We start from the raw sequence: 26874 nt of genomic DNA on the forward strand, positions 1-26874 counted from the left end.
CCCTCTCCTCCTCCTCCCTCTCCTCCTCCCTCTTCTCCTCCTCCCTCTCCTCCTCCTCCCCTCTCCTCCTCCTCCCTCTCCTCCTCCCTCTTCTCCTCCTCCCTCTCCTCCTCCTCCCCTCTCCTCCTCCTCCCTCTCCTCCTCGGGGTGAGTTGAGTCCAGCTGTGGAGGGTTTCTGGGTCAGAGGTGCTTATGCAACTCCTGTCTGGGGAACTTTACTCTCATTATCACAAGCTCCACTAACTCCTCCCCGCCTCTTCTCCTTTCTTCTCTACATCCTTCCTTTTCTCTCTCTCATCCTTCCTTTTCTCTCTCTCGCTCTCTCTCTCCTCCTGCCTTGGCTGCCACTCCTCCTCTTCTCTTCCCACCCTCAGCCTGGAGGTAATTACCTCCCTGAGGCTCCAGTCATGATGGAGGAGATAATATCTGTGTCATACAGGAGGTTGAAACCGGTCTGGCAAGTTTGACAACGCATGAGGAGAGAGAACTCCTCATTACATCTACCTGCTGCTGCTCCTTTCTTTATTACAGCACAAATTTCCCTAAAATCATCTCAACAAGCGTCAAAAACTTTCCTACAACTTCTCCAGAAATACACTTCGTCTCAACGTCTGAGTGTAAACAGAACTATCTGCTGTTTCAGGCCGTGATGCAACTCTTTCTAATATTACAATCGTCTGGAGCAGCAGTTTCCAGGAGTCTTGTTGTCACGGCGAGGTTGCCAGGCGTGGTGCCATCGTTGCCACGACAGAGACCGGGACTAAAACCTGCACAGCAGTCAGAGCGGCTGCACAGAGGTGCTGAGCGGATGGGTCACCAGTTATCTGTCAGCGAGACCAGGTTAAAATCACGTCCCGTCAGCTCACCCATCGTACGTGGCCGGAGCACCGACGCTCTCCTCCATCAGATATCTGATGGGTGGAATAAATAAAATAAAAACCATCTCTGTCATAAAAACTAACTGCCCCTCATGTGCATTTCTGAGCAGCTGAACGTAAATCTATACAAACGTCTGTAAATGAAAGGAGTGAAAACACAAAGTGTGAGTGGCTCAGTCGTGTTTGTTGTGTCCTCTGTTATTTGTTTGGTCCAACCTTCGTCACTATTGTACCAGAGTAAGAGAAAGAATAAAACCTCTGTGTTCCTCTGGTTACTCTGCCGTCAGAGAGGGGGCGGAGCAGTAAACACCTCGTCCGTCTCACCTTCCTGCAGGGAAGGTCGGACAGACGCAGCTGTGGGCCAGAGTCGGCCCAGCGTAACCCCGCCCCCGCCGGACGAACCGAGACAAAGTCACTGTTACTGAGGCGCTTACAGACAGGAAGGAGGCGCAGACGAGAAGTGTGTGTGTGTGTGTGTGTGCTCAGCTGCTGTTCAACGTCTCATTAAGCTTCACACTAAATATGTGCTTTATATTATTATACATCTTTAACTGGCGTCTGCAGACATCATCATCATTATCTCTGTCAGCTCACCATCTTCTCTCACCCTGTGTGTGTGTGTGTGTGTGTGTGTGTGTGTGTGTGTGTGTGTGTGAGAGAGAAGCTTTTGCATTTGAATGGAGCCATAACAGAAACAGTCAGTCGGAAATAGTTGATGATTTGTGAATAAAGCCCAGAAATGTCTTTACAACAAACTCACACACACACACACACACACACACACACACACACACACACACACACACACACACACACTCTCTCTTTCTCTACATGTTCATCCCCATTTTCATCCAAACATGTCACATTCATAATCATCTTTCTGTGGAGGATTAGCAGGTCGCTACCCAGTGACCCTGTCCATGAGTGTGTGTGTGTGTGTGTGTGTGTGTGTGTGTGTGTGTGTGTGTGTGTGTGTGTGTGTGTGTGTGAGCGTTAAGCTGTGTCGTACCGCCGCAGGTCAAAATGTGCAGTTTTTCTGTTTGCAGCTGGATCATCCTCTGAGAGAGAAAACAAACGACAGAGGAGTTTCTTCTTCTGCTGTTCAAATCAGCGACAACAACAACAACAACAACGTTCTCCTCCTCCTGCCCTGCTTCCTGTCTGTTGCCATGACAACGATGGGATGCTGACAGACAGCCGGCCGGCAGTCGAGCCTGGTCCAAGGCTTGGCCAATGAAAGAGCAGCTTAAACTCCCATAGCAACAGGGTGAGAGCCAATCAATGGCCTCGTCTGTTCCCCTGAATGTCCTCATATACATCAGTGTGTGTGTGTGTATAAAGGCAGGTTCTGCTCCAGTAGCAACACTATTATGAATAAAATATATACACACACACACACACACACACACACACACACGACTTCACAGCAGCAGGTTTTCACAAACATTTGAGGCACAAATGTAAAATTTTGCTTGTTTTTACACGATTATTTAACATTATATTCATAATAATTTTTTGTTTATTAATATAAATCATATATTGTATCGACTGAAAGTGACTAATTAGGACAAATGATAATTAGTTTCCTTCAAACTGCCGATTCTGAAAGAAAATCTTTGTCACTGACGACTTTTAATTCACAGATCGTACAACTCTCAGTTACTTTCAGTCATTGGTGGACAATAATACACAACTTTATATTATTATTATTATTATTATTATTATTATTATTATTACATATGCCGAGAGGCACCTTTAAGACACCAACTAGGAATAGAAACATCAAGTCTGTCTCCCCCTCATTTCCTGTCATACCCCGCCTGTCACATGTCACATACATACATTAAATACTTAAATACCCCCCAAAAAACAATAAATAAAAAACAATACAACCCACGTTTATGAAATATATGTTTGTTACAAGACAAACACAGCAATCCACAAAAAGCTGTTGGTGGATCAGTCGATACGACCCAGACACACTGACACAGATGTGCAGCCATGTTCACTGCTGACATCATCAGCGCGAGGTCGGCGGCACAGAGAGCATCAGGTCTGACCTACATGACGAGGTCTGTGAGGGTTTTAAAGACAGTTTGCTGCTTTACTGTTTGAACTCGCGGTTGTGACACGAGATAAACTGCGGAGCCGCACATGAAGAAGATCAGCTGACAGCAGCAGCTGTTCAGACACCTGCAGGAGGCAGGTGTCTGAACAGTGATGCGTTCAAAAGCCGCGTTGTGTTGCAAAAAGACCAAAGGGTGACACGCACCCTCAGCAGCAAACACACACTTCTGCTGTTTCCTGTGAGAGTCAGGACACACAGCTGTGCAACATCTGGCTCCTGAAACACCCTGGACACTTCCTCTCCTGTCTGTGCGCCACGTCCATGATGCTCCATAGCTGATGGTGGGGGGGTTAAAAAGATCACATGATCATCTTTTTGGGTAGAACCTCAATCCACCATCTTTCTCATCATCTGCATTCTGTTTCCGCTCTGATTTTATTCTGAAAGTCCTGTCAGGAAGTTGTGATTCCTATCTTCCGCATGTTTGTGAGCTCGTCCGCCCGCAGTCACGTATTATATTATATTTCACATCACACATCGTATGTCCGCTCCGTCAGAGGTTTGTCAAGCTAGCAACAGAACCTTTGGAACTTCCTTTCAGAACTTTTCAGAATAAAAGCTCAAAATAGCTTGAAATTAAAGCATTGCAGCAAAAAAAAACAAAACAAAAAAAACACTTTTGGACTTTAATTTAAAAAATCATGTGATCAAAATATATTATTGCTAGTGGGCCAGTTGTCCACCACTGATACAACAGCACTGGGACTTTTCACCTCATGTATCCCTCCGCTTCACAGGTGTTCTATCAACCGTTAATTAGCGTCACATTAACGGTCGTTATCGATCTTAAACTGTAACAAACTTTGCACCAAAGATGAAAATATTTCCAGAAATAACGTTTGAATGAAATGACGTGTGGTCGTCATGACGATGGTGTGACGTATGGGCAACATCAGGAACGGCCATGTTGTCCTCTCCCTCGGCTCGTCAGCATCAGTTCTACGTTGCTCATCGTCGTGACCGTGAAGATTTCAACAGGACTCAAGGTGAGAGACACGAGTCTCCTCGCGCATCTTAAAGAGACAGGACCCCGACAGAGAAACGTCTGCAGACACTTCATCAAACTCGCAGGTTCAAACAAACTTCATTTCACTTGTAGATGTGTGTTTTTGCGTCTTCCTCACCTCGGTGAACACGAGGTTTCATAACCCCGTGACTCACTACATCTGCTCACCATGTGTTCATTTAAATATATCTCTGCTCCAATCTCCGGACACCAGGGAGCGAGGAAAGGAAGGGAGGGAGGAGATGAGATGGAGGAAAGGAAGCAAGAAGGACAAGAGGAATAAAAGAACATTTCAAAGCAGGAAAAACAGAGAAAAGAAATAGAACTGATGCTGTATTCAGGTGTGACGGCAGGTGAGCTCAAACCCACCTGCTCCTCCCTCCTCCCTCCCCATGTGCAGACACAGAGATGAGACTTGAAAATGGAGGGATGAAGTGAAAGAGAAGGGAAAGAAAGGAGAGAAGAAAAAAAAGCCAGCGGCCTTCCCACCGTGTCGTGTTACGCAACAGCCCCATAATGCATTACTCACTGCGCCTCAGCTGCTTTCCAAACCCCTTCACACTGGCAACGACTCCCACGACTCAACACAACACAAACACACGACAGACCTCCATGGCGCCCAAACACAGGTGCAACATGGGAAAAAAAAACACTGCTCACATTCATGAGAAACACACAGACTGTTCTTTTAGAGTTTAACTTCTTTAAGCTGCAAACAACCATTTTCATTGTTAATCAGCCGATTAATCAATTAGTCTCGAGAATGTTAAAAGCAGACGATCACAAAAAATCACAATTTCCTTTGAGAAAATACTGAACAACAAACTTTAAATCATGTTGAAACCTGTCAGTGTAAAACTATTTCCAAACGTTCTGTTGTCAGAATAAATCATTTATCACCATGTTGTGATATTGTATCGATCGAACAGTTAACCAGAAGCTGATCGGAAATTTAATCAAGAATAAAATTATTGCTAGTTGCAGCCCTTTGAGAAAATATTTAACTTGATTCACAATAAATGAATCTCGTGTGAATCCTGTTTAAAATAATGATTAATTTATTTTATGATATCGTTATTTAAAGCTCCATATTTCCCACTTCCTGTGTTTTATTTTGAAGTGTTGATCAATGAGAAGATATATTTCTCGATGTAGTTTTACATCTCCTCTCTCAGGCTTCTCTCTGCAGCTCTAGTAACAACAGGTCGGTGAGCCAATCAGAAGAGAGGAGGCTCTGAGCCTCTCTCCTGATTGGCTGACTGGTTTCTAAGTAAAACAATAAAAATGAAGCAGATTTCAGCTAAAAACACTCAGAGAAACCAAATCCTGCAAGGTTTGGATGGTGGGTCCAGGTGGGCGGGGCTTGGGGACTGCTTTGTTGTGACATCACAAAGTTCCAGAAGTCCTGACGGCTGGTTTTAAGGCTCAGTTTCTGAATACAGGCTGTGTGCATTTCTCTGTGGACTGAGGCTTTGATACTTTCACAGTATTAATATAGAAGCTAGAGCTGATCTATAATCACGCTACACATGGACACAGACCTTTACACTGGAGGAGCTTTTTAAAAAAATCACATAAAGTAAACAGAAATGAATCAAAATCCTGTTTAGATCAATCAGAAATGATTTACAACAAACAAACTGGAATTAATTTTGATAAATATGATCGTATCATCTTTCAGCTGATCATTGATCATTCCCATCCCTGCATCCACTCGACCTCAGGCTACATCTCTGCCTTAAAAACTTAGTGAGAAAACTAAAATCTGATCATAAAGAGCAACAGACTGTGAGTTAAATCTCGTCTGACCTGAGCGATGTGCCGGTCCCACCGAGGTTGCAACATGTTCTCATCCACAGCCTCTTCCCTCCTCGCAGCGTCTGAACGCCGGCGCTTTAATGAGGAGCTGAGCTGCAGCCCGTGGAGCACACAGACCTCTCTCTGTCTCTCGGCGTCACACACCAGCCGTCCGAGGTAACAGGCTGCCGGTGGGTGAGCTGCCAGGAACCGGGGCCGTTCAGGACGAGCTCAGAGCGGAGCTGCCAGCGTCCCGCCGCTCGCAGCAGAGGACCGAGTGTGTCACCGGTTTACATGTCAGCTTCCGGGAGGGAGGGAGGGAGGGAGGGAGAGAGAGAGAGAGAGACAGCGAGGGAGAGGGGATGCTGTCATCAATCGCCCTGCCGATAACCTGGCACGCCGGCCGCCATCCCCTCTGCACACGGCAATCAATGCTGTGTTGCTGTGGAAACGTGACAGTGTGCAGGGGAGGATGTGCATGTCAGGATCATGACATCTGTGTGTGTGTGTGTGTGTCATCACGTGTCTGAGTCAGACAGAAACACTGACAACAGGCAGGTCAGACGGGTCAGGACATGACAGGACGGAGGAGTCCAGCTTTCCAGGGACAGTTTGTGCTTCACAGAGACGGACACATTATTCTGAGAGAAATCCTCCGCAGGATCTTTTAAAAAAAAAAGACAAACAGCTGAAGGTTTTTGAAAAGTCCCAGTGAGAAGGTGCACGGGAGAGTTACTACATTCATACAGAATCTGTCTGTGACTTTAAACCTTTCTTTAACTGAAAGGAAATCGCACTCACACAGAAAATGTAGGCGTCACGTCATTGACCCACAAACAGTTCATACAAAGACCCAATTATCTTCTACCTCTGATTGCTGAAGGAAAATGGCAGATACTGATTCCATGATGCAGATCTGAGTTTCTAATTGTTCAGCTTCTTTGGAAGCAGCAGGAGAGAACCGGGTCATTTTTCTAACATATAAATAAAACAGATAACGAGTGAATGTGTTTCTGTGCTGATGAAGGTTTTTACATCTGTCTTCATATCTACGCTTCATCACCATGTGGGCGGGACCATGTGGGCGGGATGTCGTCCAGCAGGTGATGGTTTCCGCTGAGGACGGATTTCCAGAGCCAAGAACCCGTCCAAGTCATGATCTGAGTCAGAGTGAAACCAAGACCACCAGAAGAAGAAGAACAATTTGAGACACGATCGCCTCTCTCTCTCTCTCTCTCTCTCTCTCTCTCTCTCTCTCTCTCTCTCTCTCTCTCACAAACACCGGCACGACTCTCTGCGAGGATTAGACACGACCGCCGGCGCCAAGAGGGCCGAGGCGTTCTCACACCTCCTCAGACGCTCGCTGAGCGGGTTACATAAGGCTGAGAACTGAATGGGCTGCTCCACTTATTAAAACCACGTGCGGCTGCTGTCACTTCCTCTGATTGGGCAGAATGTGGAGAATCTGCTGATGGAGGGATCGGAGTGAGGAGGAAGAGGAAGAGAGGAGGAGGAGGAGGAGGATGACACTGAGGTCTTTGTCCGAGTCAGACTGTTTTCACCCTGACAGACTGCTGAGAGAGCAGCGTCCATCACGAGCCTCCACACAAACTATCTTTATCTATAGAATATAAAAACTAAAGAAGTTCTCCGAGCTCAGACTTTCATCTTTAAATGTTTTGTCCAAAACTCAAAGATTTTTAAATTACAGTGATGAAGAGAAACGCAACAAGACTGTGAAACAATCGATTCACTGAAACCAGTCTGGGTTTCCCAGAGAACCCTGTCAGTCCTGAGTGAGCTCAGGTTCTGATTCACGGCTAAAAACTGAACTAAATCTGGTTCAAAACCACAAGTTTTTAAACGTAGTTTCAGCAGAATCTCAACGAGTGTATCCTCAGAATGAAACACGTCCGATAAATGAGGCGTGAACCTGATCTATGACGACGAGCTGTGAGATTAAAGTTTCAGATTCAGACCTGTTGATGTCGCCATCTTAAAGGTTCATATTTTACACTTCCTGTCTTTTATTTTGAAGTGTTGATCCATGAGAAGATATATTACCATGTATACCATCTTAGTGTACTTTCAGAAATGAATCAAAATAATATTTAGATCAATTCACAGTATTAATATAGAAGTTGCTTTATAATCAGAGAAGACAAGGACATCTACCGTCAGACTATATGGGACCTTTAAAAGGCCACACTCACTGAATATTTAATTACTGAGCTGCTGCAGTGAAAGGACTTTAGCTGCATCTACATTTAAATCCTCAGTCCGACCCAGAAAGACTTAAAACAGCTGTAAACATGATCTCAGTCCACCTTAACAGGTGACCAGCTCCGTGCTGTTCTGCCCTGTAACTAAGGTTTAGCATTGGTGTATTAAGGTGTATTAAATGTTTATATGTAAAACTAAACGTTCAGATGTCGACTTGTTTGACTCATGAAGGATAATGATGCAAATGAATCTTCTCCGCGCTGATCACTTGACATCGACCTCCGCTGCGTCTGAGCGGCGAGGATAATCCTCAGATCTGTGTGATACCAAGGTGATGAGGTGGGACGAGCTCTGGATAACAGCAGCTGTTTCACAATAACTCTTCTGTCTGCACCAGCTTTCAAACAGAAAGAAGAAAAGGAGCAGCAGCAGTTTCCTCTCAGGTGTCTCAGACCTGCAGCGGCACGTTTGAGGACTTCTAGGAACCGTCTCCTTCCAGTTGACGAGTCACTCTTGCGTAAACGTCGCCCTCCTGCAATAAAAGCTCCTTCTCTTTTTCACACCGACTTAATCCTGCTGCTCAGTATGACTGAACATCCCCCAGCCAGGTCTCTGCCCCCCCCCCCCCCGTCCACCAACGGCCCTGAGGGAGCCACTCAGGAATACCAATGATGTTTGTTCCCATGGAGGAGAAACTAAAGGCAGAGGAGTCAGAGCAGGATCCTGAACGCACCTCAGCGCGTCTGCGACTCTGAGGAGTGATGTCAGGAAGTCTGTGAAGTCTTCAGCATCACTCCACGACAGTCTGAAGACGCCACGTTTACTGCCACTAGAGCCGCCGTGATAGGACACCTTAGTGAAGTCAGACTGCTGTTGGCCTTAGCAACGGTATCTATGGTAACAAGGCCTATGATGACAAACAATGAATATGTAATTAAAAGTTAATTTGGATATTCCAATTGAAGAATCACATGATCAGATCCAGATTGTAACTACTCATGATTTTAACCTGAAGAACCAGAGTCCTCATTAAAATCTGATCTATCAATTGATCAATCGATCAGATGACATCACATCCTCCTCTCGTTTGTGCAAATCCAAAAAACAACAACAACAAGAAAAAGATAGAAGAGGAAAAGACAGAAGCCATCTGCAAAGCTGTAGATTGTGTTGTATATGCTAGCTGCTTAGCCGCTTCCTCATTGGTTTACTTGTTTCCACCCACATGCCTCGTCCAATCAGAGGTGGTGGTTTGGCCGATGAGATCACAATGAGTCTTGGGTAAATTTACACATGTACTTTCACAAGGTCGAGCTCTATCCGATCTCCCAAGATATTCAGTCCTCCAGTCCTAAGGCCACATACCTGTACCATACCTGTACAATACCTGTACAATACCTGTACCATACCTGTACAATACCTGCCAAACAAAGAACCAGCGAGGACGTCATCATGAGAAGAACCAATTTACCACCAGAACTCCATCGTTACAGCCACTAATTTAATTTAATTTTACCTTTAAATGTGATTTTATTCACATTACGTGTCAGAAACAAATCAACAACAACCTTCTCTTGACGTCTGACTCATGAAAACCGATCGAAGCCGATCAATGTTTGCAATCAACAACACTGAACTAATTACACATAGACGCACGTGCGGGAATAACCCATGATCCTCTCTGTTGGCCCTCACACGGCCCGGCCCGTGTGATCACACAGCAGGTGGGTCGATGACACTCGCAGCGTTTCCAACGTGAGGAGCTGTGCTGATCAGCCGCCCAGTGATTCTGTCTGCGACCTCTGCGCTCGCTCCGAGGTCGCACACGTCCTCGTCAGGATTTCTCCACTTCCTGATCAGTTGATATCAATGAAATTATGATTATATTTGAGTTTATTTGAGTCCAGGAAACTGTGACGGACCAGTTCTCTGTTTTAATTCATCTTTTTATCTCAATGAATAATCAATAGGCTCATCGATAACAGTGATAATCTACTATAGTCTACACAGCTGATCATTATTTTGATTCAGTTCATTCTTTCATATTTACAGTGAGGTTAAAGAGAGAAAAGCAGGAAGTGACTGTTGAAATAATCTAAACTACTTCCTGTTTGTTTAGTTTAAATCCTGAATGTGGGCGGAGACTCCAGACTCTCCTCAGGCGGCCTGGTCCACCTCCCTGCACCTGTCAGCTCCAACAACAGGCTCTATTTCTTTGAACAAACATCTGGCTCTCAGCAGCCTGCGGGTCTCCGCTCGCTGTTTGAGACCACACGCTAATTATCTGGACCCTGAACGCCTCGGAGGAAACAACGCTTCCTGCAGCTTCTCAGATTTCTGCCTCTGCATAACACGGCACCTAAACGCAACACAAGAGAGAGAGATCACGACCTGTGTGTGTTTTCACCGCACGACAAATCTGTGCAATCTGGGAATATGACACACACCGTGATGCATTCAGGTTCTTGTTTTGCACAAGATGAGAGCACAAATGAGGCATTTGGCCGTCATGTTTTCTTGGTTTGAGTCCAACCTGCTGTTTATATCAGATCACAGTGACAAGAGAACAAACTCATCCTCGACTCAGACAGCGAGGAGGAGGAGGAGGGGGGGGGGGGGGGGGGGGGGGGGGGGGGGTGAGCAGCACCATGCCGGAGATGTTGACCCACTAGCAGAATCCGAGGCGACGTGTTGTGGCATTTTTCATTCCCCCGGCGGGCCGCAGAGCTCGAGCTGCGCCGCCTGACTGCGCTGATAAGACGGCGGCCTGACACAGTGAATACACAAAGAAGCAGCACAGCCGGTTCAGGGTCTGCAGGGTTTCTGTCAGACCGCACAAACGCACCGTTTCATAACTTCAACACAACGATTATTCCTGAGCTGAAATGCTGAAATATTCCAACGCTGTTTGTTGAATTTCAAAACTGAAGCATCTGTGGAAAGAAAGGGAGAAATGCTGCCTTGAAATGACACAGGTGTATTTTTCAGTATGCAAGGTTAAATGCGCTCTGAGCGAGATGTTCAAGTGGTTTACAATAAAAATGGACACGGCCACTAATAAAAAACACTTGAGTGAAGCATTTCTTTTTTTAAAAAAGGAAGTTGACTTTCTCTTTTCAGAAACAGTCTTTGTCGATTTAGGAGCAAGAAAAGGTTGAAAAACCACAAGTCTTCATCTAAACATGGGAAAAACAATGCACTTGAAGGCACCACAACACCAGTCTGCATCACTCAACACCTGGACATGACAGGAAAATCCAATCATACATGTCCAGGTCTCGTCTCCGACACCAGGCGGTCACACAAACATAATCTGATTTCAACACTTCCTGCTTTCAAAATTCAGCCAATCCTGCGTCAGCGTTCGGAGCCTGGGGATGATCAAATATAATGTCATCTTGACAGCACCAAAATGTGTATTACTGTCGCAATTAATAGTGCAAATAATTGTGATAATAAACTGTGTCAGTCACTTTAGGATCCGTCCTCCATCGTCTCATCGCTCTTCTCTCTAATTAACAAATTAAAGATGAAGATCCAGCTGGTCGAGCAGGGAGGACCTCCAAGCCTCTCACACATTTCCATCAGCCAGAAATAGAAACACGTTAAAAGCCTCAGACTCCAGGTTCATCCAGGACCTTTTCAAGTTCATCTCGTTAACTCCAGCTCAACCCAGATCGATATGGATTTTAATTCTGTCAATCAATTTAAATATAAAAGATCATAAAATACTGAAAATAAATTTCCATAAATCACTTTTTGATATTCCATTTACAAAGATATTAAACACAGAAGCAGCAAATTGTCACATTTAAGATGCTGAAATTAGAGTATTGGTATTTTTTGTTGATTGATTGGCTCATGATTAATTGATAAATCCAGATTAATCAATTAATCAATTAAAACAGCCGATTATTACTCCTACACTCTTGAATATTAGGAACCTAGGATTAAAACAGTGTGTTTGAGACCCCTTCAGGGACCGCTGGGACAGCTCAAACTCCACCACTGGTCAAACACATAACGGACAAACTCTCTCTTTGGTAAACACAGCATCCGTTCATCCATCCATCAGTGCATTCATCCGTTCATCCATCCATCTGCTGTAATCAGAAGCAATTGACTCTGACTCAATGATCGACCCATCCGGGTCAGACACCACCGACCTCAGCATCCATCACACGAAGCCTCCTCACCTCCATTTACACCGCAGTATTCCGTCTTTTACCCCCGATTTCACCGTGTTTCACAGCAGGTGTGTGTGTGTGCGCGTGCGTGTGCGTGTATCTGAGACAAAAGAGACGCACCGTGCGCGTCAATCGGCCACTCACCGTCATCCCCGGCAGGTTGACGCGCCTCGGCTTCGTTCACATGACGGTAAAAGGAGCCTCCAGAACCAGAAACACCGACCATTTCCAACGCTGCCGTCCCCGACCTGGGTGTGCTTCCGTCGGTGTGGAGCTCCCTCTCTCCCCGGCAGCCTGCAGGGCGCTGGATCCCGACCTCACTCAGTCCTCCATGGGGGCTGAAAAAAGGAGGACACAGGAGCCGGGCTCAAATGAAGAATAACCCGGGTTACATTCCGGACATGGAGCAGGAGTGTGTGTGTGTGTGTGTGTGTGTGTGTTTGTGTGTGTGTGTGAATGTGAGGCAAGGCTCCGGTCTGGATGGAGGGATGGAGGGAGGATATGGAGCCTCTCTCGGGGACGTAGTGCGTCGGGTGAACGCGGTGGCCTCCGCTGCAAGAAGTAACGAGTCCGGACTCGTTAAAGCCAAAATCTGCATCACAATCACTGTGTTGTTGTCCCGCAGCGCCGCCTGCAGGCCGAGACCTTAAACACACCCTGAAACACACTGACGGTTATTACAGTTAGAACCCATTTCATTTACTTTTACATTTCACCCACTTTTTAATATATTTCTAAATGTATTATTGTATCAGTATTTCATATACAAACTATAATATGCAGTTTAACTTTTACCACTTTGAGCTACTTTATTTTATTTGCATTTATTCCTACTTTATTTATTTACTTGAAAGCACCAGCAACAATGTGAAAAACTCCCATTAAAAGCATTTAAAACCCTACTTTAGTAAAAGGACTTACTTAAAGCCTTAAAAGTAGATGCACTCATCTTAGTCCGGTGGTTTCCAACCTGGGGCTCGGGCCCCTCCACAGGGTCACCAGATAAATGTGAGGGGCCGTGATGATGATTCTCTCTGATGTTGCGTCGCTGGTGCCTCCAGGTGTTTAATGCAGAGCGGAAACTGCGTTGAATCTTTTACGAGGTTTAGTATTTTATAGACTTTAACTGTAAATATAGTGGAGTCAAAAAGTACAATATTTTCCTGTTGTGGAATTGAAGTATTAAGTGGCATAACATGGAAATACTCACGTAAAATACTCACAAATACTTCAAAATTATCTTAGAATACAGTACCTGAATAAATTTACTAAACTTAAAGTATTAAAAATGAGACTATTACTATTAAAATGTCACTTATACATGAATTCATCAGTATTAAAAATGAAATAATATAATATATAATAAGATCAGACTTTAGGATCGGAGCATCAGCTCCATAGATCTAAATGTAGCAGGTGCCAAAATCACTGTTGTTACCTGTGCAGATGAAAATAAAGTCACTTGGATGGGAGTTTTTTGCAGTGGGCGGGGCAGCAGCAGCAGAGTCAGGCCAAACCGGAGTGAGAGCACAGGAAGTGGAGTTATTTACCCTTCAAAATAAGACTGACTCATCTGGGATTTGACTGTGTGTTGTGATACAGCTTGTCTTGTCTTTACTGTTGCACTAAGGTCCAGCAGGATTCACAGTCATTTACACATCTGCTGCAGCTGGACCACATCATCACAGCTGCCCTGAGAGGCTGGATTATCAGCTGGCAACTGCCCCTGGACCCTAAGAAAAGCTTGTCTGGAAGAAGGGCCAAAATCTAGACAAAAAACACTGAAAATGTACATTTATTTTATTCATTTATATTTATATTTGTTCAGCATTAAACATATCAAGAGCTCCATTACATACTAACATATATTGTAGAAAATTTGAATTCACATAGTTAGAAAAACGACATCTGCAGGAACATTAAAGTGATTTATCAAATATTTCAGTCACACTTTGTTACGAACATGAGGAGAAACATATTTTATAGGTTGGTTTTTTTGTAACTTAAAGAAGTGAAAGCTTAAAGTTAAATCACAGTTTTGTGTTAATGAGGGATGTTTGCAGTTTTAGCTGCTGGTTCAACTTTTCCACTGACTCCAGTTCAGCATGTAAACATTCTTTCCCGCCCTGACTTGTGTCCTTCCTGTTTCCTGGTTCTGCCTTCTTTTCCTTCCCTCCTCCTTAAAACTAGATTTTATGTTCAATGTGAAACAGAAACTTTCTGCTGAACGTGACGTGATTCATGAGGTTTTTTCAATAAAAGTGAATAAAAGCAGAAAAATGTCTCCTTATTAAAGGTATTAAAAGTTAAAGACAGGCTGCAGTTCCACCTCACTGTCAGAGGGGGGCAGTGTGGACCCTGTGTCCTCTCGACACCTTTTTGCCCTGGAAACCACAGCTGTCACCTCAGACAGATCACATGGGTTTGTGAAATCTCAAAGTGGTAAAAAAACATGTTTGTGCAAAGTGCACGGAGTCAGCAAGTTCTCATCTACATGTGCAGGGACACACACACACACACGCACACACACGCACACACACGCACGCACACACACACACGCACACACGCACACACACACACGCACACACACACACGCACACACGCACTGTATGCAGCTGCTTACTCTACAAACATTGCAGTAAATATGATTATTTACTTATTTAAGTTCAAAGTTCAACAATCAAATAAAAAAGGCTGAGAATGTGTGTGTGTGTGTGTGTGTGTGTGTGTGTGTGTGTGTGTGTGTGTGTGTGCCGTGAAGCCAGCCAACATCATTACTCTGCAGGAACCAGAACCTCCACTCCTCGTCTTTGTCTTGGAAACTCTGGAACAGATTAAAACTAAATCACGTCACGCAGGAAAAGAAAACTGTAAAACTTCAGAGCTGCTTTTATTCAACAGTTTGCATAAGAAATTTAATATTTTAGATTCTCTACTACTGATCTAAAAGTCTATTCATTTATCACTTGAGCAAGTTTAGGAGGGAAATAATTTTTGTCATTGTCAAATTTTCAGCAATTTGTGTTCTTGTCTGATAGTTACACTGTGGTGTTATTGGTGCAATAATAACAACAGGTGTGTTAAACACCACTGCTGCAGGTGGACAAACAAACACCAGACATCTTCATCCCTCTTTACACCTGATGCTCAGTGTTTAAATGGGTGATTTGATCGTGCTGACATCTGCAGATAAAACACTTCAGCTCGAGTCTTTCGCTTCAACACCTCCACAATTACAAAAGAGCAGAACGGTTTAGTCTGAGGTCAGGCTGTGATTGGCTGCTGCCTGGGGGAGGAGTCTTAGTGTCAGCACCTGCGCTGCCCTCATCAGGCTCTGGGCAGGAAGCGCAGGTTGATGGGCTTCGAAGGGATCATCAGGATTCGGGTTTTCGGCTCCACAGCCGGGGCGCCGTCCTCCGGCTGGACGTCGTAGTGCTGCATCAGCTGCAGGGCGACACATGCACTGATGAGAGGCTCGTTTCCTCAGCGAGTTCATTACTGAAATTTAACGTTAGTCTGTAATTCAACAGCAAGATTTCAGAGCGTGTTTGTCTCTCACCCTGCACAGAGCGAAGTACATCTCCATCTCCGCCACCCTCTTCCCCACGCAGGCTCGCACGCCGACGCCGAACGGGATGAAGCTGTACGGGTGGTGCTGGTAGAAGCCGGGCGTCGGTCTGGCCGTCTCGCGGAGCCAACGCTCCGGGATGAAGCTCTCTGCGTCGACAAACTCTGCCTCATCGTGACAGACGGCGTAATGACACAGATGGAACTGAGTCTGAAGAGAAAGAACCATCACAAAGTTTAAGTTCTGATGTTAAAGTTAAAGGAGAACTCACATATTTCTTTTGGCTCCGCCTCCCCACCTTCTTTGGGAACCAATAGTTGTCCAGTATCACCTCGTTCTCTGAAACGAAGCGTCCGTTTCCGGGGACGACGGGATAAAGGCTGGTGGAGGAAGACACAGAGATCAGAGAGAAACACGACCTGCAGAGAGCCGGTGGGGATTTATCTTTCTCTTTATCTTACAGCTGCTCATGCAGACCGTCACATGTTATTATATCACGTCATGGTAACAGACATGACAGAACTCCACGTGGAGATTACAGATGCTGACTGGAATGATGCTCCTGCAGGAGAACACGGCAACTGTGGCAGATTATGGGGAGTCGGCTTCGGGTGTCCATGAAATCATGGCACTGATCTGTGACTCATGGACACGATGAATCAACACTCTGTTATTTGGACGGAAGGTTTCAGGTAAGAACTCATCCCGACACCATGAGGATCTCCATCTGTTCTGTTGCATCACATGATGTTGTGAAAGCTCCCTGTTACTGTGTGTGTGTGTGTGTGTGTGTGTGTGTATCATGTCGGCTGATGTCCAGATTACTGTAGGCTGCCGCACCAGCTCATACAATCCAATCTGCCTTCATGTGACTTCATTAAACATTACTGAACAAACAATACTCAGTGTGCACTCCTGAGCCTCACTCTTATTAAGCCTCTAATTTCATTTAATCTACCAGTATATTCCATGTAGTTATTTGGATTTTTTTACTTAAAAAAAGTTTTTTTCTTCAAATTCAGATTAAAAAATACAAACTAAACTATATTTAATAGAAATTTTAAACATTTTAAAGACGTGGCACCTTAAAGTGACCCCAGCTGTGCTGAGAGGTGAGTAACAACACCCACAAACACATTTTATTTGGATTAGTGAGTCATTCTGACTCCTCCCACATCCGGTGTGACACTGCTTCACTACTCGGAGCACGTCGCATGGGTTCATGTTTTTCTACAGAAACACTGTCGTTACTGAATCTGTCAAAAGTCCAAAAACAATAATAAATGTTTTCTGACTTTACGAGTTGATTCTGACACGAGGCGCCCAGACGTGACAGCGTTGATCCATCAGGTTTGGATCAGAACCTCCCAGGATCGGCCGTCCATACTGACCCACCTGAAAAGGCGTGTCACATGACCTCGTGCACTGGGCATGTGTGACCCGGTGTAAACAGGAAGCGTTTAACTGAACAACAGCTGCCAGCAAAGACAATAGGGTCAGTAACGGCTGGTGAGGCTGATAAGAGCCAATCAGGAGAGACCGTGTGTGTCTGCGTTATCGTTTCCAAAGGTCTGTCGTCCAGACTACAACGCCACCGGGGAGTTTTCAAAATAAAACAGGTCCAGCAGAGTTTCCAAAAGTCTCAGCAAATGAGACGCTTTTTTAAAAGTAAAATGTAGACGAAGCGTCGGAGTTCACATCAGCCAGGGAAGGAACCGCCGTCATGATGTTACAATCAGCAGCAGGAAGTGAACTTCCTCTGCGGCCTTCTGGAGTCATGCTTTCTACTGTGGATGTCACCAGATCAAGAGCTCATGGAACACAAACACTGAACTCACTTCCTCTCTGCAGGTTTTACTCTTGTCCAGTTGCTGCTCACCAGATTATTTCTTGACCTCGTCTACACTGACGCTCCTGCAGCGTCGCTCTGCTTTAATCTTTCATCTTAATCTGAGGCAAGTCTCAGTTTGTCGCTCAATAACAAACCGAAGGAGTTCTTTTGTTGTTCTTGTGCTTCAGGAAATCTCCTTGCGATAGCATTTCCTTCAAGGCCGATAATGAGTCTCGTTAAGAGAGGTTAACGCAGCAGAGTTCTATCAACCACAACGGACCAAGAAACAAACAGAGGCTTCTTCCTGTTTACTGCACCATCAACGTCTCCCTGAGCTTCTCCCGCCAGACATAGGAGCTGATGTCACATAGTTTCTGAATGAGTCATTTTAAGTCCTAGAGCCTCTCTTTGGTTCCCATGATGCATTTATTCACTTAGGTCGAAATAAATCCTCCTTTATCACCAGGTGGAGGTCTGTACAGAGAGTTTCCTACTTCTGATTATAAAACTGATTCGTTTGGTTTGTCTATCTCCCTTCAATTGAAGGTGGTGCCCCAGTTTTCAACCACTGCAAATTTAGATTGTGTGGAAAGTGTAGAAGCGTAGGATCCACTACGCTCTTGTTTTCTGTTTTTTGTGTGTTTAAAAATTGATTTAAAACTTGTTTAAAAAGATCATGTAGACACTGGTTCGTTTTCAGGGTCATAAAAGGTCAAATCCGCCTCTTCCTCAGACGTCAGCTCACCGTAACGTCTCCTTTATGACGGCCTTCAGGTAGGGCATCCTGCTCAGGTCGTCCGTGGTCGGCTCCCGTCTGTCGGGACACACGGCGTTCACCTCCCCGTACAGTCGATCCTGAGCCCGCCGGTCCCGCGCCAAGTGGTACAACGTCCACGACAAGGTGTTGGACGTCTGAGAGGAGGAGGGAGGAGAACGAGAGGAAGGAAAGGACGGAGAAATCAGAATAACCCTTGACTCATAAACCTTGACTGTTCTCTGAAGATAATCCCTCTTACATGTAATTAGACAGAATCAAAACCTGCTTAGAAGCAGGTTTTGATTCTGTCACGTCTTCACACTTTAAAATGTCAAAGACTAAAACAAACACTGAAGAGAGTCAGCGTGCAGTCGGAAAATAATTCTCACTCCTCAGTAAAATACACAATGAAAGAGGGCTCCTTCCTGTTCTGGTGAAGACACGTAGATGTAGCTGTTACATGTAGATGTAGTACGTGTTCAGAGACTGTTAACATCTCTCTTCTTACCACAGAATACACACACACACACACACACACACACACACAATCTTTTTTTATCAAACAGTTTTAAGGTTAAGAAGTTTGTGTCAAAATGTTTGAATAACAAGAAACGTGTAATGTTTCACTGACATTAACTGACACAATAAAGTATTTTATTTTAAAAAGGAGAAAATATGTTCATAAGGTTTTTGTAAAAACTCTTTTCTTCGTCTGTGTGTGTTAAACTGGTGTCATGGTGTTGGTGTAGTAAGGAAGTGGGACACAGAGAGGAGGAAACAGAGGAGGAAAACAGAGGAGGAAACAGGAGGAAACAGAGGAGGAAACAGAGGAGGAAACAGGGGGAAACAGAGGAGGAAACAGGAGGAAACAGAGGAGGAAACAGGAGGAAACAGGAGGAAACATGGAGCCTATCTTTAACACAGAGGAGGTTGTTGTACTGTGTCATGTTTAAAGCGACATGCTCGGTTTGTAATCAGCATATTGGAACATTAAAACTCATCTGAACTCTTCCCAACCTGAGGCATCTGAACAGCAACACAAACAGCAAAGCAAACCTGCAGCCTCGAAACACGCAAATATTTCAAAGATTAAACATAATCTAAAAACAAAAACACACAAAACCATCAGATTTCTATGCCATCAGTGCAATTCATCGTTCATTTCCATCTCTGCTGTAATCCAAGAAGCAATTGACTCTGATACAATGATCGACCATCCGGGTCAGACACCAACGACTCAGCATCCTCACAACGAAGCCCCTCTCACTCCCATTTACACGCAGTATTCCGGGTTTTACCCCCGGTTTCACAACCGTGTTTCACAGCAGGTGGTGTGTGTGTGCGCGTGCGTGGTGCGTGTTATCTAGACAAAAGAGACGCAGCGTGCGCGTCAATCGGTCCATCACCGTCATCCCGGGCAGGTTGACCGCGCCTCGGCTTCGTTACATGCACGGTAAAAGGAGCCTCCAGAAACCAAAACACCGACATTTCTCAACGCTGCCGTCCCCGAACTTGGTGTGCTTCCGTCGGTGGTGGAGCTCCTCTCTCCCCGGCATGTCCTGCAGGGCGGCTGTGATCCTCTGACCTCCTCAGTCCTCCATGGGGGGCTGAAAAAGGAGGGACACATGGAGCCGGGCTCAAATGAAGAATAACCACGGGTTCAATTCCGCATGGAGCAGGAAGTGTGTGTGTGTTGTGTGTGTGTGTGTTTGTGTGTGGTGTGTGGTGAATGTGAGCATTTTTTTTAGTCGTTATGGAGGTTGGGGGGAGGATTGACCATTTTCTCTCGTTTGATTTTTGCTGTTTTTGTTACTTTTTGTTACTCGGTCGGAGGTGAGAGTGGCTCTCTGCGTAGTGCTCGGGACCGTGCTGCTGCAAGAAGTAACGAGTCGGACTCGTTAAGTGCAAAATTGCATTCACATCAACTGGTGTTGTTGTCCCCAGCGCCGCTGCCAGGCCGGAGACCTTAAACACACTCCTGACACATGACGGTATTACAGTTAAGAACCAAATTTCATTTAATTCTTACTTTCACCCCATTTTTAAATATTTCTAAATGTTTATTGTAATCAGTATTTCATATACAAATATAATTCAGTTTAAATTTTACCACTTTGAGCTACTTTATTTTATTTGCATTTTATTCTACTTTATTTATTTACTTGAACAGTCACCAGCACAACTGTGAAAAACTCCCATTAAAAGCATTTAAAACCCTACATTTAGTAAAAGGGCTTATTAACGCCTTAAAAGTAGATGCCTACTCATCTTAAGTCGGTGGTTTCCAACGTGGGGCTCGGGCCCCTCCACAGGGTCACCAGATAACTGTTGAGGGTGGCCGTGTGATAGATTCTCTCTCTGATGTTCGCCGTCGCTGGTGCCTCCAGGTGTTTTATGCAGAGCGGAAAACTGCGTTTTCGAAATCTTTTACGAGGTTTAGTTTATGCTCGTAAATATAGTGGAGTCAAAAGTAACACATATTTTCCTGTTGTGGACATTGAGTATAAGTGGCATAACATGGAAATATCACGTAAAATACTCAAAATCTTCAAAATTATCTTAGAATACAGTACTGAATAAATTTACTAACTTAAGAGTATTAAAAATGAGACTTATTTACTATTAAAATGTCACTATACATGAATTTCATCAGTATTAAAAATGAAATTAATCATAATATATAATAAGATCAGACTTTAGGATCTGGGAGCATTAGCTCCATAGATTAAATGTAGGCCAGGTGCCAAAATCACTGTTGTTACCTGTTGCAGATGAAAAAAAGTCACTTGGATGGGAGTTTTTTTTTGGCAGTGGGGGCGGCAGCAGAGCCAGAGGTCAGGGCCAAGACGGAGTGAGAGCAAGGAAGTGGAGTTATTTACCCTTTCAAAAAACAGACTGAACTCAATTCTGGATTTGACATGTGTGTTGTGAATACGTTTGTCTTGTCTTTACTGTTGCATCTAAAGGTCCAGCAGGATTCACAGTCATTACAACATTGCTGCAGCTGGACCACAATCATCACAGCTGTCCTGAGAGGCTGGATTATCAGCTGGCAACTGCCCTGGACACCTAAGAAAAGCTTGTCTGGAAAAGGGCCAAAATCTAGAAAAAAAACACTGAAAATGTACATTTATTTTATTCATCTTAATTTATATTTGTTCAGCATTAAACATATTTCAAGAGCTCTCCTACATAATAACCATATATTGGTAGAAATTTTGAATTCATATGTTAGAAAAAACGGACATTGGCAGGACATTAAAGTGATTTATCAAATATTTCAGTCACACTTTTGTTACGAAACATGAGGAGATTAACATATTTTAATAGTTTGGTTTTTTTTGTACACCTTAAAGAGTGAAAGCTAAAGTTAAATCAACAGTTTTTGGTGTTAATGGAGGGATGTTTGCAGTTTTAGCTGCTGGTTCAACTTTTACCTGACTCCAGTTCAGATGTAACATTTTTCCCACGCCCTGGACTTGTGTCCTTTCCTGTTTCCTGGGTTCTGCTTTCTTTTCCTTCCTCTCTCTAAAAACTAGATTTTATGTTCAATGTGAAACAGAAACTTCTGCTGAACGTGACTGATTCATGAGGTTTATTTTCAATAAAGTGAATAAGCAAGAAAATTATGTCTCCTTATTAAAGGTATTAAAAGTTAAAACAGGCTCGCATTCACTCACTGTAAGAAGGGGGCAGTTGTGGACCCTGTGTCCTCTGACACTTTTTGCCCTGGAAACATAGCCTTGTTCACCTCAGACAGATTTCACATGGGTTTTTGTGAAATTCAAAGTGGTAAAAAAACATGTTTGTGCAAAGTGCACGGAGTCAGCAAGTTCTCATCTACAATGTGCAGGGACACACACACACACAGCACCACACGCCACACACAGCAGCAGAGCCATCGATCACACGCACACCACGCACACACAGCACACGCACACACACACACGCACAACTGCATGTATGCAGGCTTGCTTACTCTACAAACATTGCAGTAAATATGATTATTTACCTTATTTAAGTTCAAAAGTTCAACAATCAACTAAAAAAAGTGCTGAGAAAAAAAACTGGGTTGGTGTGTGTTGTGTGTGTGTGTCTGTGGTGTGTGTGGTGTGGTGTGTGTCGTGTGTGTGTGGTGTGTTGGGTTGTCCGTGAAGCCAGCCAACATCATTATCTGAGGGAACCAGAACCTCCACTCCTCGTCTTGGGTCTTGAAACATCGGAAAGATTAAAAACTAAATCACGTCAACTGCAGTGAAAAGAAAACTGTAAAACTTCAGAAGCTGCTTTTATTCAACAGTTTGCATAAGAAATTTAATATTTTAGATTCTCTACTACTGATCTAAAAGTCTATTCATTTATCACTTGAGCAAGTTTAGGAAGGGAAATAATTTTTGTCATTGTCAAATTTTCAGCAATTTGTGTTTTGTCTGATAGTTACACTGTGGTGTTATTGGTGCATATAATAACAACAGGTGTGTTAAACACTGCTGCAGGTGGACAAACAAACACCAGACATCTTCATCCTCTCTTTACACCTGATGCTCAGTGTTTAAATGAGTGATTTGATCGTGCTGACATCTGCAGATAAAACACTTCAGCTCGAGTCTTCTCGCTTCAACACCTCCACAATTAAAAAGAGCAGAACGGTTTAGTCTGAGGTCAGGCTGTGATTGGCTGCTGCCTGGGGGAGAAGTCTTAGTGTCAGCACCTGCGCTGCCCTCATCAGGCTCTGGGCAGAAGCGAGGTTGATGGGCTTCGAAGGGATCATCAGGATTCGGGTTTTCGGCTCCACAGCCGGGGCGCCGTCCTCCGGCTGGACGTCGTAGTGCTGCATCAGCTGCAGGGCGACACATGCACTGATGAGAGGCTCGTTTCCTCAGCGAGTTCATTACTGAAATTTAACGTTAGTCTGTAATTCAACAGCAAGATTTTTAGAGCGTGGTTTGTCTCTCACCTGCACAGAGCGAAGTACATCTCCATCTCCGCCACGCTCTTCCCCACGCAGGCTCGCACGCCGACGCCGAACGGGATGAAGCTGTACGGGTGGTGCTGGTAGAAGCCGGGGTCGGTTCTGGCCGTCTCGCGGAGCCAACGCTCCGGGATGAAGCTCTCTGCGTCGACAAACTCTGCCTCATCGTGACAGACGGCGTAATGACACACGAATGGAACTGAGTCTGAAAGAAAGAACCATCACAAAGTTTAAGTTCTGATGTTAAAGTTAAAGGAGAACTCACATATTTCTTTTGGCTCCGCCTCCCCACCTTCTTTGGGAACCAATAGTTTGCTCGTATCACCTCGTTCTCTGAAACGAAGCGTCCGTTTCCGGGACGACGGCGAATAAAGGCTGGTGGAGGAAGACACAGAGATCAGAGAGAAACACGACCTGCAGAGAGCCGGTGGGGATTTATCTTTTCTCTTTATCTTCAGCCTGCTCATGCAGCACGTTCACATGTTATTATATCACGTCATGGTAACAGACATGCAGAACTCCACGTGGAAAATTACAGATGCTGACTGGAATGATGCTCCTGCAGGAGAAACACGGCAAACTGTGGCAGTTAGGGGAGTCGGCTTCGGGTGTCCATGAAATCATGGCACTGATCTGTGACTCATGGACACGATGAATCAACACTCTCGTTATTGGACGGAAGGTTTCAGGTAAGAACTCATCCCGACACCATGAGGATCTCCATCTGTTCGTTTGCATCACATGATGTTGTGAAAGCTCCCTGTATGTGTGTGTGTGTGTGTGTTGTGTGTGTGTATCATGGTCGGCTGATGTCCAGATTACTGTAGGCTGCCGCCCAGCTCATACAATCCAATCTGCCTTCATGTGACTTCATTAAACATTATTGACAAACAATACTCAGTGGTGCACTCTGAGCCTCCACTCTTATTAAGCCTCTAATTTCATTAATCTACCGTATATTCCATGTAGTTTATTTGGATTTTTTTTACTTAAAAAAAGTTTTTTTTTTTTCTTCAAATTCAGATTAAAATAATACAAACTAAACTATATTAAATCGAAAATTTTAAAACATTTTAAAAGACGTGGCACCTTAAAGTGACCCCAGCTGTGCTGAGAGGTGAGTCAACACACCCACAAACACATTTTATTTGGATTAGTGAGTCATGCTGACTCCTCCCACATCCGGTGTGACACTGCTTCACTACTCGGAGCACGTCGCATGGGTTCATGTTTTTCTACAGAAACACTGTGTTACTAATCTGTCAAAATAGTCCAAAACAATAATAAATGTTTTCTGACTTTACGAGTTGATTCTGAGACGAGGCGCCCAGAGGGTGACAGGCGTTGATCCATCAGGTTTGGATCAGAACCTCCAGATCGGCGTCCATCCTGACCCACCTGAAAAGGCGTATCACACTGACCTCGTGCACTGGGCATGTGTGACCCGTGTAAACAGGAAGCGTTTAACTGAACAACAGCTGCCAGCAAAGACAATAGGGTCAGTAACGGCGGGTGAGGCTGAATAAGAGCCAATCAGGAGAGACCGTGTGTGTCTGCGTTATCGTTTCCAAAGGTCTGTTGTCCAGACTACACAACGCCACCGTGGAGTTTTCAAAATAAAACAGGTCCAGCAGAGTTTCCAAAAGTCTCAGCAAATGAGACGCTTTTTTTAAAAGTAAATGTAACGAAGCGTCGGAGTTCAACATCAGCCAGGGAAGGAACCGCCGTCATGATGTTTACAATCAGCAGCAGGAAGTGAACTTCCTCTGCGGCCTTCTGGAGTCATGCTTTCTACGTGTGGATGTCACCAGATCAAGAGCTCATGGAACACAAACACTGAACTCACTTCCTCTCTGCAGGTTTTACTCTTGTCCAGTTGCTGCTCACCAGATTATTTCTTTGACCTCGTCTACACTGACGCTCCTGCAGCGTCGCTCTGCTTTAATCTTTCATCTTAATCTGAGGCAAGTCTCAGTTTGTCGCTCAATAACAAACCGAAGGAGTTCTTTTGTTGTTCTTGTGCTTCAGGAAATCTCCTTGCGATAGCATTTCCTTCAAGGCCGATAATGAGTCTCGTTAAGAGAGGTTAACGCAGCAGAGTTTCTATCAACCAAACGGACCAAGAAACAAAACAGAGGCTTCTTCTGTTTACTGCACCATCAAGCTCCCCTGAGCTTCTTCCGCCAGACATAGGAGCTGATGTCACATAGTTTCTGAATGAGTCATTTTTAAGTCCTAGAGCCTCTCTTTGGTTCCCCATGATGCATTTATTCACTTAGGTCGAAATAAATCCTCCTTTTATCACCAGGTGGAGGTCTGTACAGAGAGTTTCCTACTTCTGATTATAAAACTGATTCGTTTGGTTTGTCTATCTCCCTTCAATTGAAGGTGGTGCCCCAGTTTTCAACCACTGCAAAAATTTAGATTGTGTGGAAAGTGGTAGAAGCGTAGGATCCACTACGCTCTTGTTTTCTGTTTTTTGTGTGTTTTAAAAATTGATTTAAAACTTGTTAAAAAGATCATGTAGACACTGGTTCGTTTTCAGGGTCATAAAAGGTCAAATCCGCCTCTTCCTCAGACGTCAGCTCACCGTAACGTCTCCTTTATGACGGCCTTCAGGTAGGGCATCCTGCTCAGGTCGTCGTGGTCGGCTCCCGTCTGTCGGACACCACGGCGTTCACCTCCCGTACAGTCGATCCTGAGCCCGCCGGTCCGCGCCAAGTGGTACAACGTCCACGACATAGGTGTTGGACGTCTGAGAGGAGGAGGGAGGAGAACGAGAGGAGGAAAGGACGGAGAAATCAGAATAACCCTTGACTCATAACCTTGACTGTTCTCTGAAGATAATCCCTCTTACATGTAATTAGACAGAATCAAACACTGCTAGAAGCAAGGTTTTGATTCTGTCACGTCTTCACACTTTAAAATGTCAAAGACTAAAACAAACACTGAAGAGAGTCAGCGTGCAGTCGGAAAATAATTCTCACTCCTAGTAAAATACACAATAAAAGAGGGCTCCTTCCTGTTCTGGTGAAGACACGTAGATGTAGCTGTTACATGTAGATGTAGTACGTGTTCAGAGACTGTTAACATCTCTCTTCTTACCACAGAATACACACACACACACACACACACACACACACACAATCTTTTTTTATCAAACAGTTTTAAGGTTAAGAAGTTGTGTCAAAATGTTTGAATAACAAGAAACGTGTAATGTTTCACTGACATTACTGACACAATAAAGTATTTTATTTTAAAAAGGAGAAAATATGTTCATAAGGTTTTTGTAAAAATCTTTTCTTCTTCGTCTGTGTGTGTTAAACTGGTGTCATGGTGTTGGTGTAGGTAAGGAAGTGGGACACAGAGAGAGAAGAGAGGAGGAAACAGAGGAGGAAAAACAGAGGAGGAAACAGAGGAGAACAGAGGAAGAGAAACAGAGGAAACAGGAGAAACAGAGGAGGAAACAGAGGAGGGAGGAAACAGGAGGAAACAGGAGGAAACAGAGGAGGAACAGAGGAGGAGGA

At 44.4% G+C, this 26874-nt stretch overlaps 2 protein-coding genes across 3 annotated transcripts in view; both read right to left on the reverse strand.

Annotated features, from left to right (window-relative positions):
• LOC111222648 (transmembrane protein 198-B-like) overlaps positions 1-12745 on the reverse strand; it is a 19070-nt gene extending 6325 nt beyond the window's left edge. The window contains exon 1 of one of the 2 annotated variants that reach the window (XM_022746447.1): positions 12364-12745. The gene's annotated coding sequence lies outside the window, so the exon portion shown is untranslated. Of the gene's footprint in view, positions 1-5821; positions 6068-12363 lie in introns of those variants that run through there. The other variant, XM_022746446.1, reaches the window with a different exon arrangement.
• Positions 12746-15085: 2340 nt separating this feature from the next.
• The window catches only part of LOC111222696 (sterol 26-hydroxylase, mitochondrial-like), a 16086-nt gene continuing 4297 nt past the window's right edge, over positions 15086-26874 (reverse strand). Inside the window, exons 6-9 of the mRNA XM_022746503.1 lie at positions 18364-18530; positions 16086-16167; positions 15779-15997; positions 15086-15663 (exon numbers count right to left, since the gene is read on the reverse strand). Coding sequence (XP_022602224.1) covers positions 15547-15663; positions 15779-15997; positions 16086-16167; positions 18364-18530 — 585 coding nt within the window. The 3' untranslated portion in view covers positions 15086-15546. The remainder of the gene's footprint in view (positions 15664-15778; positions 15998-16085; positions 16168-18363; positions 18531-26874) is intronic.

The sequence above is a fragment of the Seriola dumerili genome, unplaced genomic scaffold (genome assembly GCF_002260705.1).
Source record: "Seriola dumerili isolate Sdu_G_001 unplaced genomic scaffold, Sdu_1.0 BDQW01000105.1, whole genome shotgun sequence".
In the NCBI taxonomy this organism is placed as follows: Eukaryota; Metazoa; Chordata; class Actinopteri; order Carangiformes; family Carangidae; genus Seriola; species Seriola dumerili.